We start from the raw sequence: 16481 nt of genomic DNA, 5'->3' as shown, positions 1-16481 counted from the left end.
AGTCTGAGTAAAACACGACAGGAAACATTCGATAAAACTCACTTTTCACTTGAAAATTACTCAATTTTATAAACAAATCGTTCTTACAGAGATGCTGAGTTTTCTTCGGGTATTTTAATATCGATCGTAATGGATAATATGATTTACTTTAAAGGTTCGGACAGGAGTGAAACAGTAAATATTTGTAAATTGACGGCGTGTTGCGGTTAAAAAGTGTAAACAAACGAGTCGCGGCGGTAATGATCAGTTAAGTTTCACTGTGGTGCGTTCACTGTCCTCAGGACGATCGGTGATTGGTTCATTTTAATAATCACCTTAATTGATCTTCATGCAGCTGCGGTATGACAGCTACCAGCCGACGCCATTTTTTTTGTATTATTACACTGAATCCATGTCATTTTTAATATGTGCACAATGTATTAGGTGTGTTTATGATTTAAAACTTGTTGTATTTAATATGAAACTGTGGATTTGATGTACAACTTGCACAAGGAGTTGCAGACAGTTAAAATGTTCCACTGCTGACAAATGTGCTTATTTCTGTCTGGCATCAGGGACAAGGCTGCACAGACCTGCTGCTGCTAATAGTTTTAATGCAAATCCTGCAGCTCTAATGCAAACAAACTGAACATTTATCAGCTAGGCAGATGCAGAATGAACTATATGTGCAGGTAACATTGACATGGACACTGGGAGGATGCCCTGACAACATGCAAACAACAATTTCAGATTCATTAAGTGCTTTAGAACAACTGTTGATTAAAAACCTGACATTTTCTGTATTATTTTATGCTTTTTATACAGAATTCAAATTGTAATATCTCTGTTTATGTAGAAATATTGAAAACGCATTTAAAAAGCCCGAAAAAAGAACTCAGCGAGTAAAAAACTATAATAAACAATAAAGAGTGAATCTTACATCAAAATGAATGAAAATAAAGTCTAAAATAGTGAGTTTGGTACTGATTTAGGTTTCTTTTCCTGGCAGGTTGTTACACTGCCAAGAACCCGAACAGAAAAAGCCCTGTCACCTTTAGATTTAGATTTTCTCTACAAATTACCAACAAGATGCACCTTGGTTGCATCGAGGATATTCAGGAGGTCAGCAAAATGAACCCGCTACAAGCCTTAAAAGTGATCCTTAAAAGTCTGAATTTGACTAAAACAGACTGGGAGCAAAATAAAGATTTTTTAATCGTGCATGAGAACAAATATCAGAATGATCGAGTGGAGTACTAGATCTGTAAATCTCTCAGATGTGTCCATCAACGCACTCGCTCTGTAAATCCTGGTATACAAAATAATAAATAATAATTATAATCATTGGCTGCAAGGTGGTGCAGTTGGTAGCACTGTTGCCTCGCAGCAACAAAGTTGCCGGTTTGCGTCCCGGTGGGGGCACTGGAATCTTTCTGCGTGGAGTTTGCATGTTCTCCCTGTGCAGCGTGGATTCTCTCTGGGTTCTCCGGCTTCCTCCCACACAGTCCAAAAACATGTTGAGGTTAATTGGTGATTCTAAATTGTCCGTAGGTGTGAATGTGAGTGTGCTTGGTTGTCTGTCTCTAACTGTGGCCCTGCGATGGACTGGCAACCTGTCCAGGGTGTCCCCTGCCTTTGCCCTAAAGTCGGCTGGGATAGGCTCCAGCCCCCCTGTGACCCTAATGAGGATTAAGCGGTGTATAGATAATGGATGGAAAATTCTAATCATATATTTAACAATAACAGCAAAATACAAAATGTCGCAAACTTTCAGTGATCTGGAAGAAACAGACAAATCTTTAAATTCAAAGTTGCAACAAATTTTACGGAAAATTTAGTTCCGGGGTGAAACTCTTCACCTGATGGAACTGAGCAGACACATCCTGAGATACTGTTTTTTTCAGTTATATACAGATATAAGGTTTGAAAATAAAATACATAAAACACTTTGAAGCAACTGCATGAACACAACAGAACTTACCAAAAACAAAAACAAGCAGAGAAAGTTGACACGATGAAAGCTGAGTCTTGTTTTTCATTTAAGCTATCTTTATTTCACATTTATTTGTACACAATAAATACAGTTAAACATCCACTGGTGTGTAAATACGACACTCTGCAGCCTCTGCGGAGCTGACGTTATAAAACGTGGGCATTTTGTCACTGAATTTCAGATTTATGCGGAATCAGGACCAGTAGCAAGTTAACAACAACTTCTCTAATGGAAAAGAGACTTCAGTCTGACGACTATCTTCTTTTATTTTTTTTTAATACAACAGGGTAAATGCAAACTTTAAAAATAAGTTTGATGTCATTCAGATCTCAAGGAGATCAACGAGAACACAGCAACATGGCTGACAGATATCTCTTTTCCTCTGATCAAATTCAACTATGGTTTAATAGGTATTTTATATCCTAATTCTAAAAAAACAAACAAACAAACAGAAAACACAAAATAAGAAAACAAAGAAAAAGCTGTGCTATTATTTGTACAGATATCCATCTCCAAGCTCTCTGTAAACTATTGATATTTCAAAAACAATACGATCAAAGAGTCATATCTCAATCTCAATCAAAGACACTACAATGGCTATTTAAGGCTAAATAACGCAAGAGCCGATAAAAGGAAAGTATTCATACCAATACAGCTGGTAACAAACGTCAAACAAGAAATATTGAACAAATAACGTAGCATCCACAATACTGAAAAGGAATAAGAAGACATCGAAAAGTGCTTCACTATGACAGTATAGATTTTAAATTGGACAGCTAGCAGCTCAGGATGGTTTCCTCCTTAAATATAAAGGCGTGTTTAAACTGCACATGACCTCAGTGTAAACTGTCACCAACTGCAACCTCGACGAACCGACGCTCTCACCAGTAACCAATACTGGCTTCATTAGTGTCATAATAACATCTCTAAATCTTTACTTTACAACAACAAAACGTTAGACTATGTGTGTACGCACTACGTTTCCCCCTTAAACTTTATCCTTGTGTTTGGTGCAAAGAAAACTAACACTAGAAGAAGGGTTTAACAAAAAAAAGAAAAGAAAAAGAATCATAAGGGATCCATTACTTTGATCGTTTCTACTGACAAAACAATCACAACTAAAAATTGCCACTTTTCCCTTGTTTGTGTAACCGTGTGAGGTCACGAGTGTCGGCGGAGAGGACCAGCCTCGGCCGCGCTGGCGTTTTGATCGAGCGTGGAGATAACCAGACTTTTGATTTTTTTTTTTGTGTCGGAGTCTCACAAGATGCTGCCGAGAGTAGCTCTGTTGCATAGAAGTAATCCGAGCACCCAAAAAACAGAGAGAGAGCCACGCAGCAATACAGCGAGACACAACTGGTGGGGCAGGAGGATACGGGTGAAATATTATTTAGAATATTACTAATAATTTGTTTTTTAAATCAGGCATGAACTGCGAAAAACATGTGCTGTAACTATGAGATCTACAACAGGATGAATCAACGCAGCTGTTCTGATGTTTGAGGTGTTATGGTCGGTTAAAGGAAAAATTTAACATTTTGGGAAAGAGATTTATTTGTTTTCCTGCAGAGAGTTAAACATGAAGATCAGCTTCAACAGCTACCATAGCTCTGTCAAAAGTCATAATACACCTACAGGCGCCTCTAAAGTTCATTAATGTGTTTACATGTGCACTAGTGTTCCTTTCATTAATCCCAGTTTTGATCCTATACACAGAAAAATCTGGTTCTTCATACTGAATTTAGGTCTTTTCACTGCAAATGTGTGTTAAAATTTGCATTCACTGTTTCCTACATGGAGTGGATACTTGTGCAGGTGCTTCAGTTCAGGCTGTGTGATGTTTGAAATGTCTAGTTGCTGTAAACTGATGCACTCAAGAGGTCACATTTACAAGAGGAACCACTGACACAAAGAGTGCAGATCTCAGGCTGCCAGACACGAAGCTTGACATTGCTCTTAAAATGTAAAAATTTTACAAAATGTACCTTGAGAAAGTGTCACTGAGGAGGGTAAAAAGCTCTCTGGGTTAGCTGGACTTCTGATAGGACAATAAATTAAACACACAATCATTTAAAATATATATTTGTACCACTGACTCCTGTCTAAAAGCAACTGTATAAAACTACACATCAACAGAAAATAAAATGATTCACTGTCTGACTGAGACGTTAAACAAACGAAATAATGTTTTATTCCTCCAGCTTAGAGGTGTTTCCTTTATATTCTGACAGAGCCAAGCAGGTTGTTTCTCCTGGTTTTCAGTCTTTATGCTAAGCTAAGCTGATTACATCTTGAATGTTAAGGTTTTCTTAACCTTCTCATTTAACTCTCCAAGAAAATAAATGAGCATAATTCCCCAAATACAAAATGACTGTGTCTAAATAATAGCTTAATAATGTGAGTTCACCTCTTCTATCAGGTTAGACTGATTTTTCTGCACATGGATATCATAGTACAGTTATAATTTTATCAACTATGATGGGCGAAGGCATATCCTGTGAATGTTCAGTCTTGTTTTCGGGACTTAAATGATTCATGTCCAGGTAGAGGAGCGAGACAATATGAACAAGGTCATTTTTATCAGTCTAATAGGAGACAAAGTTCAGGAAAGGCAGTGAGAGAAATCAGGAGATGAAACGAGAAAGGCACAATATTCCTCCACAGCACACTGACCCTACGAGCTCTGAGTGTTGGCCTCTCCGGCCTCCAGGCATCTTCAGGGACTTTAAGTTTCCTCGAGTTTCCTTTGGGAGTGCGTTTAGTTTAGTTTAGTTTAGCTGGTTTGGACCAGGGTGAAGCCTTCACACCAGCGTGATCTCCACCTCCTCCCTCCGCTTCACCTGCCCACGAGGATGCTGCTTCGGGGGCGGAGGAGCAGCGCGGACCTAAAAACATCCACCAGTTGATTAAATTAAGTTCAAAATTCAACACTTTGATTCAAACTGAATTCACATTTGGATATATTTTACAGATATTCATGCTGATTAATCCTCCTGACTTTACTAATCACCTGTAATCTCAAATTTGAACTCATCTGATGTGTTTTTACTCACAGGTCGGATGGTGCCGGAGCCAGTCTCTGGGTATTTGGGAGGTTGAGGGGAACCTTGTGCCGGATCTGAAGGGGGGGCAGTGGACACAGATCACAATCACACAATCACTACCTCTACTCCACTACGGCTACTTCAGTGCAGACAAGCCGGTGGATCTTACTGTGAAAGGGGCTTTTGTGTGGAGCCGGCGGCGGCCTGTGATGTCCATTGTGATAGGAGGGCGGTCGGCCAATGGGAGAGGCCGTGGCGCTGCAGGGACTTGATGCTGGAGAGGACATGGTGGGCGTCTGAAGGGGGCTGCTGTGGAGGGGCCCCGGCTGGAAGGGGCTGCGAGGGGCGCGATCACACTGCGCCAAAGTGGAGGGCGAAGCCTTGAACACAACAAGATTTACACAGTGACCAACTGAAGCTTTGTGAAACCAGACAACACAAAATGCTGTAACCCTCTGAACCCCAGAAGAACTTCCAGTCACGGTTTTGCTGTTTCCAGAAAGGACTTTATAGTGCAATGAAAAGTTACCCCACAGTGAGTAAAAATGGGACAGGAGCAAAAATAGAAAGAAAGCCCAGAAGGTGTTCAGGTTCAGAGGGTTCACCACAATTTTATCTCATGATAAACATAAAAAAACATTTAAATTAACACCTGGGAGAAGAGAAAAAGCCCTTCATCAGAAAAAACTGCAGACATAAGTTCATTCTATTCTGTGAGGAATTCATTTGGAGCTTCTCTTTGGTTTCTATTTTTTTCCCCTCTGGGTTACCAGAATCAAATGGGCCACATGTTTGTCATGACAGAGAAATTAAAAGTTAACAAAACCAAGTCATGCAATGAGAATTATGATTTCTACATTTCACAGGAATGTGTACCAACATTTTGCAGTTGGCATCTATGAAATATAATGTGTATTTTTCTTTTCAGACTGACTCTGCACATATGCTGCTGCATTACGTGGTTATGCTGTATCTATGTGTCCTAAATGTTCCACCACACAGATTAGTCTCATGTCAAATATACACATATGAAATTAAACCACATTATGACCTGATCGTGTGATGCACTTGTTTGGTCTTACGGTGATCAGGGGGTAAAATCAGCAAGTAAAATTCTATTATTAAACAAAATCTACAATGTTAATTAGCTTAGTCCTCATTTACTATTTTGGATAGAGTTAACTGATTATCAGACCAGAGGAGGATGTCACAATTTGTATACATTCAAGTATTGAAAAACGTCTTTTTATAGATGTAATCTTAACATTTAGTGGCTACATTTCTCATCAGTCACATACTGTTTGATGTGAGCATCAACATACCTGTGCACTGTTGTCTCTTTGTCCGTCTCCGTTCTCGCTGGCACCTGCGAGATCCTCGACCAGAACTGCAGGGAATACGCCAACAACGCCGTTAAACTCTCCCTCCCAGAAACCGTCGTCCTCGTGGGTCTCTCTGCTCAGAATGCGGATGATGGCGCCTTCTGGGAACGACAGCTCGTCATCTGTTTGTCCCGCGTAATCATACAAGGCCTTCGCGAATGACACTGAAATACAGAGAGAAAAGTTCAAGAACTAATACAAAGCAAAACATCAACAGCTGTTGGTTAGTGGAAGCGTCGCCCACCGCTGGAGTCTCCGTTGACGGAGCCGGTCGGGAGTTCGGTTTCGGGTTCAGTGGAGTTACTAGAGGAATGAGATCGGGCGTCCAGCGCGGCCAGAGACTGCAGCATACTCAGCAGGCTGTTGGATGAAGGCAGCTGCAAGTATTTCTCAGGGACGTAACCCACCTGTCCACTGCGGTTTCTGGCCTGGAAAAGCAGAAAATACACACAGATTAGGGCTGGGCGATATACCGGTATAAAATATATATCGATATAGTTTTAAACGCGATATGGAATTAGACCATAGAAGACGTGAGGGAATAGCAGCATTAGCAGCGAAGACCACGGTAGAGAAACTGCGTCAGCGCTTATTGTTAAATATTTTCCTGCTACATACCCTCCAAAACATAACATAACAACATATCGGCCTAAGTTGCAGCGTAATTTTTACAGGCAGCAGTGTAGGGGGCCGTTGCTCTGTTATCATGCTGGCAAGAACCCTGCAGTCCATCATCTACATAAACAATCTGATCTGTCCTGACATGTAAGGTGTGTGCGTATCGGGAAGTCTGGGTGGCTTTGCAAAGGCTGCTGCCTCCGCGACCTGACTCCGGATAAGGCGGAAGAAGATGGATGGATGGATGGATGTGCAGCATTACCAAGCAGTTTGTAGTCATGCTCTCACATCCAAGCAGATATCGTGTTGCGCTGCGTTTCTTTGCAAATGGAAGTGTTTTAGTACGTCGGAGATGCAGAGCACCTGAGTGAGGCACCTAGATGCAGGGCGGTCAGAGAAGTGTGCCTCGCTCTGAAACGGCTTTTACCATCTCTGTCGTTTTCCCTGGACATAAACGTGTCAGAGACATCAAGGAGGAGTTCCACAGGACTGCAGGTGAATGATGCAGAGATCTGTTCAATTAATTTTAAATCATGTTCTGTTAATGACATTGTGCTGCAACCTCAGACTTGAACAGTGTTTTTATATTTCATCTTAAGCTGCTGCCCGGTGCGCTTCTCCCCCACGGGATTGCACCTAAATGAAATGAATTAATAGGCTACCATTCCAGCAGTTTTCCTGTGATATAATTGTGATTGCAAAGGGTGACATTTAGACCTACGCATTGACACGAGTAGCCGTCTCCCTCTGTTTTGTGGCTGCAGCGGTGTTGCACTTCTTTTTAAAACCGCGTTCACACTGGCTGTATGAGCGCATTAAGATTTCCAATTGCCATTACCGTTGCCGTGGTGACTCGTGGACTCGGGACTCCATTGATAATGGCTGTTTATAGTTGTGGTGCACGCGCTTAACTCCAGGTGAAAATACTCCAAGTTGATTAAACTAACTCAGATCCGCTGTTCTGGAACCGGAAACTCAAGAGTTTCCTATCTCAGAGTAGATCAGCTCAAAGTTCAGGATTACACTCAGAGTTTGTTGAACCTGCTTTGTGAAACGGACCCCTGGAGGTCTCTGCACCATAGACTGTATAAGAAAGATATCATCAATGTAACATATATTTAGTCATTATGATAAAGTATAGTTTTTCTCTGGATTGAAAGAGCAAACTGCAAAGTAGCTAGAAACTAATGTTGACAGGGAGGCCTAAACATTGTGGAGTTTTTAGTGGAGTAAAAATATGACGTAGCATTAAAATATAGCATAAATACTAAGAACAACAAGAACAAAACACCTTACAGGACTTTGATTTCAAAAAATGTACTCCTTGTTATACAGTATTTATGTTTACATTCTATTGTTATTTGAACAGCTGCGTATTTACTCATGTACCAGGTGAAGAAACCAGTTGTATTATTTTATTATTTATTCATTTAATTTTGTAACTGTTCACTGAAATTGCTGGTTTCAATAAAACTACTTGTAATATGTTATATTTTGGCTTTGACAACAAAAAAAACAGAACTAGTCAGAAAACGTAGTTCTCCTCCCTTTAGAGATTAAAGTGCTTCCTGCTAAAACAAAAATAAAACAATGTTAATTTCGCTCTTACTTTGCGGAAAAAATATCGGGATATATATATCGTATATCGATATTCAGTCTAATTATATCGGGATTTGACTTTTGGTCCCGCCCAGCCCTAACACAGATGGTGACGACAAGTGAGAAAGTGTTGGTGGAAAATGATAGATGGTGATGGAAGCTTGGGAGTCATAACCTTGCAGCACTCCGTTTCCAGCTATACCTGTCAATCACGGTAAGAAGTCGAGGGATTGATGCAGTGTAAATATGCACAAAGCAAAATCACTACAAGAAGTGCAGAGGCTGGTCCCACTCGTGTTGAGAATTACTGCATAAATAAAGATAAATAACTTGATCGTGCTCAGTGTTGCTACGTTGGTACCAGTACGTGGAGGGTCTGTAATAATTGTTTGGGATTGAGTATATATTTAGAAGACAAGTCAACTCAGTCTGTTAATGCAACAAGTTTATAAGACACTTTGATCCATACTTTTAAAATGATCTGAAGTCTCAACTGTTAATTTCAGTATTTTATGGCAACACCTTTTGACACATGTCTTGTACATGCTTGAGTTTTAAGTAAATAAGCCCTGATTAGGCTGCCATTTTTGTTTGTAAGCTATTCCATGTCGTATTCACTCGATTGCAGTCTTGACGGCATAAAATAGTTGGTCACGTCATTCCTCCTCAGCCTTGGCAACTAATGTTTGCTCTGGGAAAGCCTTAAACTGAAATCTTAAAGTCCAAGACCTCGAATTAGACAGAATAGCTCAAATAAGTGGAACCGAAGAGTACCTTGACCCAGTCCTCCATGTCTCCATCATCTATGACCTCCAGGATTTCCTGCTCCTCAATGGTCAGTTCGTCTGGCTGAGATGCCTGAAAACAACAGTTCAGTTTGAATTTTGTTTGTGTAAAAATAACAAGCAGAGGCACAAAAAACTGGGCATATACTTAAAAACCATGTATTGTTTGGCTAAATCTATCACCTACGTCAGCGTTTATCACTGCATTGTGCCAATAAACCGTCTAATGTTACCTTGTAGGAGTAGAGCACTTTGCAGGTGAGCGGATAGTTTTTCAAAGTGCTGGAGGGGCTGGAGCTGCTGTCGTCCAACACTTCGCCACTGTCCTCCATCTCCTCATCCTCTCGCTCCAAATCAGCTGTTCCCTGTGGAAATGTGACAGACGATACTTTATGTGACACAGCAACAAACTACTTTACCCAAACAAACATGTGGTTGATATTCATGATGCTGTGGCCTCAAAATAATGTGGATGTTACTGTGGATACACAAGACAAGTCATACATGTAAAAACAGTATTTCAGTAATGCTTGTGCTTTTCTTACAGAGAGTGAAGGATCGTTGGTACTGAGGTTGTTCCAGCGTTCGTTCTCCAGCTCTTCCATCACCTGGTTCATCGCGCTCTTCAGCCATGTTTCCACAGCGACTCCTGCCTGCCTCAGCAAGTCCAGACGGGCTTCTGCTTTCACTTTCACCGTCTGCCGGTACAAAACAAATTAGACACTTGATGTTACCTACCAAAAAAAAATACAGTCAGTAGACAGGAGCTTTTAAAAGACCTGTTGGTTTTGGTTCAACTGTATTAAGTTGTATTTACATTGGTTCAAACTCTGTGGTGGACAAAACACCTGAACCAAGACAACTTCAAAATAAGACTTCTGGTCCACCTTCAGTGAGACTTTGGTTCATTTTTATTTATGGTTGGAAAGTGGAAAATGAACCAAACACTGCTAGTATGTTTAGTATGAATTCAATATTAAATCCATCTTCTGGCCTTTAACTGTTGGGGAATCAATGTGGCAGGTGATCACTAAAACCAACATATATATTAATGCAAACATTTCTAGACCTTTTTTAGACTTACAGAAAGAACAAATATATCGATTCTTTTAAATAAATGACAGACACAAAAGGCTCTGCCAACCAGTGAAGTTGCCTGCATCCTTTTCTGTCCAGAGTCAGAAAATATGTCGTGAAACTGTACATGTGTTTACATCAACTCACAATAAGATAAAATCAAAGTCATGTTCTTTGTACGTGTTTACATGTTTGGCCAATTAAGCTGATTCTGTTTAAACACAAAGTTGTAGCCATGACTTCAGGCAATACTTCTAATGTGGCTGCTGCTGCAAAGAAGCCAGAGTCACAAATTCAGTGTCTGACCAATTGTGAAACGTGGTTACAATCTCCCCTTTTGTTCCCGAGGGGTGGGGTTTAACATCAGCCAAAAAAACATACTTTATTGAAGAACATCACAATGTCACAATGAGCCTGACCTTGTTTTTTTTAAATTTTCCATAATGTTTTGTGATGTTACAGCGACCACTGACGACCAAATTCTAACCAGTTTATCCTTAAGTGAACCTCGGTGACAGATTTGAAGAAATTCCCTCTAAGCATGACTGAGATATCATGTTCACAAGAATGGAACAGATGAATGGACAACCTGAAGACATAATTCCTCGACTGTCAACAGCACAGACGCATTAAAAATCCCAAGAGGAAGTCAACTGAATAACTAAAGAAAAAAAAAGAAGAGTGAAAGCTGCTGGTGGTGAACAGTTAGTATCACAGCTTAATTTTTTTAAATTCTCTTTATTTAAAAATCAACAATGGCGCTTTTTTACAAAGCCATGAGCCCCAGTTTAAAACAAATGTTAGTTGTTGAATAGATAGAAGGCAATTATTCAACCCCCAAGTGTGTCTGTTCAGTTTCTGTCCAGCAGGCGGTGCACTGGGGCCACCTTAAGTAACAGGACGCTGATGGCGAAAACAGAGAAGTTCACTTCTTGCTGTAAAACACAAACGTTACCTCTGCCCTCCGAAGACTCTGCCTGGCCACCTCCATCTTGGTCTCCAGATCGCTGTTGTTCTGCTCTGACAACTCCTGCGTGCCGTATTCCTCAAGGGCCTGGAAAGAAATCGTAAACTCACATTTACAACAGCAAACAAATAAACGGTCATCCAGAGTATATGGAACATATGAAGTGGAAACAGTTCAACAATAAAGCCATTACGAGAAGACATTTGATGGAGACAGTGACTCATTTCCTGAAGTACTGGAAACAGAGCGTTTGATCCCGATGCACGAGAAACACGTCACCAATGAAGCTGCAATCGCTTATCTTACCGTGACCTGATCAACAAATCAGGAAAAGAGGCTGATGTGAAGTGTTGGGGATAAACTCTTATCGTGTGTTGTGTTGCTTCATCACATTTTACTTTGCACAATGCAGCTGATTTTATGATCTCCTGGTTTATTATTATCAAAGTGACCCATATTGTTGCTTTATGGTATGAGTCGAATTCCATTTTACTGGAAAAAGATACTCACACATCACACCAACAGTGAGACACTCACACATCATTGCATTTTGTAAGGGGAGAGATGTGAGGCAGGAGCTGCAATTTGCATCAAAATTCCGTCTCTGTCTTGGATTAAAATCCAAACACCAAGAAAAGATACACATATTTAGATTCAGTGTTTATCGCTTCAAAGGATATCATTGTCTTTGATGTCCACTGTGAATAAAAGTAATTCAATTTATTTAAAAAATAATCGAAAAAAGACTTTATAACTGCATATTTAGCCTGAGAATCATCCTCTTTTTAAGTTTCCTTGAGTGCCAAAGTAATCCAGTGAAAGTTGTCAATGGGTACACTGTTAACAAGACTGCTAACAGCTAATTGGGCACATTTTCAATGGTGCCACTTTCACAAAATATTAAAAAATAGAGCCTAAACAATGCAAAGTTCAAAGTTAACTGATATGCAACTGCAGTTTCAAGTCTAGAGCATAATCATGCACTACGTCTACATCGAAGTGGAGCCTGTATTTAAAAATTGCAGCAGTAAAAGCTATTAGTATTAACTTTTTCGGAGGGATCTACAGATACTCATATGATTTGGCTGCGAGCGCTGAGTCCCTGGTTCGATTCCCGGCTAGTTGGCTTGTTTGCTCTGTCAGTTCTCAGATTTTCTGTCTCTCTTCACTGTGTCTTTGAAATATTTTTGATAGAGCAAATTAACATGTCCAAAAAATTATTTTCTTATATACATGTCACACTGATATTTGTTTTGTGTTGAAAACAGACAAGACAGATGTTTTTTTTTTCCTTCTTCTTGTTTTATATTATGTAAATTTAACCAACAAAGCTATGTGAGTATTTATGCTCTTTGTTATTCTGACAAACTTTTACTCAAAATGCTTGAAGTCTGCACTGAACTAGGTGAACGTTTGCAAGAAACTTTCTGCATTTAGATCTAAAACTGCTAACTATGTTGTCTCTTTGTGGGTATTTTAGAAAATGTGTCCTGTAGTCTCATTAAGTTACTGTCTGTTTTGTACTACTCTTAGTCATTTTAAGTTTAAGGCATATTTTGTTTTCTATCTCAAAATATTTGTTTGTTACTGCTTCCTTTTTTGGCCAGAACACTCCCAAAACTTTATCAAAAAATTTAATAAAAGGTTCTGTAGTCAATCCTGTATAGAAATATCTACATCAACCGATATAACATGACATTTGTTCCACTACCGCAGTTAATGTTTGCCAGTTATCATTAATGATCCTGGTGTGCTGCTTCGCCTTTGCACAAGGAAATTATGATGTGGTTAAAAAATTATTACATGATTTATGACCTAAAAATTGTTCAATAGTCTCAAAGGACAAAGTGGCAGGTTAGTTTTTATTCTTTATGTCTTTGTAACAGCCTCTCTGACCTATAAACACTTCTTTGTTTTACAAGCACATTGACATCTGTTTATTAAAAGACCTCTTTACTTAGAATACAATAGAACTTCTCTTAATGTCATATTTGATAGTCTCTGCAGAGCCAGATTAGGTGTCCTACGTGAGGTTTTTAACAATCATTAATCGGCTACTATCTTTCTATTTTTGCTCCGCATGCAGGTAAATGAACTCCTGTCATCACAATTTTATATTCTTCTTGTTCCTCTCTAGTTTTACTTTCTGACATTTTACAGGGACCAGCGATAAAAACAAAATGAAAAACAGTCCTTTGGCCAATTCATAGTAGTGTTTAATAATGTGCACTGTCCAAATGAAAGCAATACAAAAATAAATACGTATAACAAACAGACCAAGGTTCTGATTCTCACCCTCTGTGTGTGGATGATGCTCTTGTATTCTCGGGCCACCCGGCTTGCCCATTTCCTCGCCTCCTTATCCAGACTGTGTTCCTCCACCGTTCCACTCTCCTTCAGCAGCTGCATCACCTATGCAAGATGAAAAACAAAAGATGAGGGGGATTAATGCAAAAATGTCTGGCATTCTGCAAATCAAATGGCTGATATATGCAGGAGGATAATCATCTTTCATTACAAATAAGAAAGAGTCTGTCTCATATTTATTTTGGAGGCCATACTTAGACTTAAAATGACTTTATAAATCCCAGAGGGAAATCCAGGTGTAACAGCAGCATGTTCAACAAAGGGGGTAAACAAAGCAAAAAGACAATATAGAATATTAGGGTAGGGTATAAAATTAAGGTAAAATAAAACAAAATAAAATATAGAAAATATAATATAGAAGAAAGCCAACAAAATTTACAAGACTATAAGACAGAGGGCTGCAAGGTGGCGCAGTTGGTAGCACTGTTGCCTCGCCGGTTCGCATCCCGGTGGGGACACCGGGATCTTTCTGCACGGAGTTTGCATGCTCTCCCTGTGCAGTGTATTCTCTCCGGGTTCTCTGGCTTCCTCCCACAAGTCCAAAAACATGTTGAGGCTAATTGGTGATTCCAAATTGTCCGGAGGTGTGAATGTGAGTGTGCTTGGTTGTCTGTCTCTAAGTGATAGATTGGCGACCTGTCCAGGGTGTCCCCTGCCTTCGCCCTAAGTTGGCTGGGATAGGCTCCAGCGCCCCCGCAACCCTAGTGAGGATTAAGCGGTGTATAGATAATGGTTGGATATAAGACAGATACAGATATGTGCAAATGATAATGTGCTTAGATTGAGTCTTATTGTTGTCAGGAGGAAAGACCTCCTGTAAAGTTACTTGTAACAGTCTGTTGCTGAAGCTGCTCCTCAGATTGTCCACAGTTTTATGGAGGGGGTGTAAGGTGTTGTCCATGATGACCTGCAGTTTCGTCAGCATCCTCTGCTCCACCACCTCCTCCAGGGTTACCAACTGACAGCCAACAACAGACTGGGCTTTCCTGATGAGTTTGCACACCATAGCAAAGAAGATGGCGCTCGCCACCACAGACCGATAAAAACATCAGGAGCATGCAGTTGCATACATTGACAGACCTGAGCCTCCTGAGGAAGTAGAGTCGGCTCAGGCTCTTCTTGTAGACGGCCTCTGTGTTGGTGGACCACTCCAGCTTGTTGTCCAGATCCACTTCCAGGTACTTGGAAGTCTGGACAATCTCAACATCAGTCCCTTTGACGGATAGAGGGGAGGGTTGCGACTTGCTCCTCCTGAAGTCCACCACCATCTACTTGGTCTTCGTCGCATTCAGCTGCAGGTGGTTCTTGCTGCACCATCGCACAAACCGGCTCATCAGGTTCCTGTATTCATCCTCCCTCCTGTTCTCCACACAGCCTACTATGGCCGTGTCATCTGAGACTTTCTGCAGGTGACACGACTCAGTGGTGTACTGGATGTCCGAAGTGTAGGTGGTGAAGAAGGGGGACAGCACAGTTCTCTGGGGGCCCCGGTGTTGGAAGTCAGATGTTTAGACACACAGCTTTGTAACTTCACAAACTGCGGTCTGCCCGTAAGATAGTCTGTAATCCATACGATAAGGGGAGCATCCGCCTGCATGTCCTCCAGCTTGGCCTTCAGCAGTCTGGGCTGGATGGTATTGAAGGCGTTGGAGAAGTCAAAGAATGTGACGCGGGCAGTGGTGTTGGGTCTGTCCAGTGTGGAATATGCCTTCTGCAGCAGACAGGTGATGGCATCATCAACGCTGACATGGGGCTGATATGCAAACTGGAGCGGGTCCTGTGATGGGTACACTAGTGGCCTGAGATGTGCCAGTACCAGTCTCTCCATGACCTTCATAATGTGAGAGGTCAGCGCTATGGGCCTGAAGTCATTAAGTGCAGTGGAACAACACACCTTGGACACAGGGACCAGGCAGGATGTTTTCCACAGCACTGGGACTATCTGAAGGTACAGGCTCAGTTTGAAGAGATGCTGGAGTACTCTGCTCAGTTGGCTGGAACACGCACTCAGCACTCAAGGGCTGATGCCGTCTGGTCCAGCAGCTTTTCCCTGGTGGAGCCTCTCCAACTCTCTCCTCACCTGTCGGACTGTGATGTGTAGTACATCCTGGGAGGTGGGGGTGTTGGCTGGCTGTGATGGAGCCGTGAAATATCTACGATGGCGGTTGGTGTGAGACTGTGGGGGGTGAGGGAGGCAGTTCAAAGGTGTAGTGTGAGGGCTGGTGGGGGAGGGGGGGCTGGAGTCGAACCTGTTGAAGAACTGGTTCAACTCATTGGCCCTCTGCACCCTTTTCCATCAAACCGATTCCATTGTAATTCCATGCTAGTGCCTGACTTAGCACCAGTTCCTTGTGTTTCCATCACCCAAGCACCGGCTCCAGGTTCTCAAAATTGGTGCTTAGCAAGCACCAACTCTTTGCTGGGCCAGAGGGAAGCACTGAGTACGCCATTTTTGGTTGCACCGAGCACCGCAGCCACCAACAGCAGCTACAGCAGTCTGCAGTGTGGGGCGTTCAGGGAAAATCGTAAATTGTAGTGTCTATCTACAAGAAAATGTTCAGCAAGTCATATGTTTTGCCTGTGACAAGGTGGGAAGTGCAAACAAATGGGAAAGTTGGTCACACCAGGAAAAAAGTCAGTCTGGAGTCCTGTGTGGACTTCTGTGTGGCG

The 16481-nt window shown here is 41.3% G+C and overlaps 1 protein-coding gene across 2 annotated transcripts in view; it reads right to left on the bottom strand.

The window, feature by feature from the left end:
- Positions 1-2007: 2007 nt before the first annotated feature.
- Positions 2008-16481, bottom strand: part of LOC103357770 (FCH and double SH3 domains protein 2-like) — a 61152-nt gene continuing 46678 nt past the window's right edge. For both annotated transcript variants that reach the window (XM_008282468.1, XM_008282469.1), the window contains 10 exons: positions 13740-13856; positions 11433-11531; positions 9946-10098; positions 9634-9765; positions 9390-9473; positions 6643-6826; positions 6339-6562; positions 5186-5396; positions 5026-5090; positions 2008-4857 (listed from right to left, as the gene is read on the bottom strand). In XM_008282468.1, the coding sequence (XP_008280690.1) occupies positions 4774-4857; positions 5026-5090; positions 5186-5396; positions 6339-6562; positions 6643-6826; positions 9390-9473; positions 9634-9765; positions 9946-10098; positions 11433-11531; positions 13740-13856 (1353 nt within the window). In that variant the 3' untranslated portion in view covers positions 2008-4773. The remainder of the gene's footprint in view (positions 4858-5025; positions 5091-5185; positions 5397-6338; positions 6563-6642; positions 6827-9389; positions 9474-9633; positions 9766-9945; positions 10099-11432; positions 11532-13739; positions 13857-16481) is intronic.

Source organism: Stegastes partitus, unplaced genomic scaffold, assembly GCF_000690725.1.
Source record: "Stegastes partitus isolate 25-593 unplaced genomic scaffold, Stegastes_partitus-1.0.2 Scaffold273, whole genome shotgun sequence".
Classification (NCBI taxonomy): Eukaryota; Metazoa; Chordata; class Actinopteri; family Pomacentridae; genus Stegastes; species Stegastes partitus.
The sequence above is the reverse complement of the archived record's forward strand: the minus strand, read 5'-3'. Positions and strand labels throughout refer to the sequence as shown.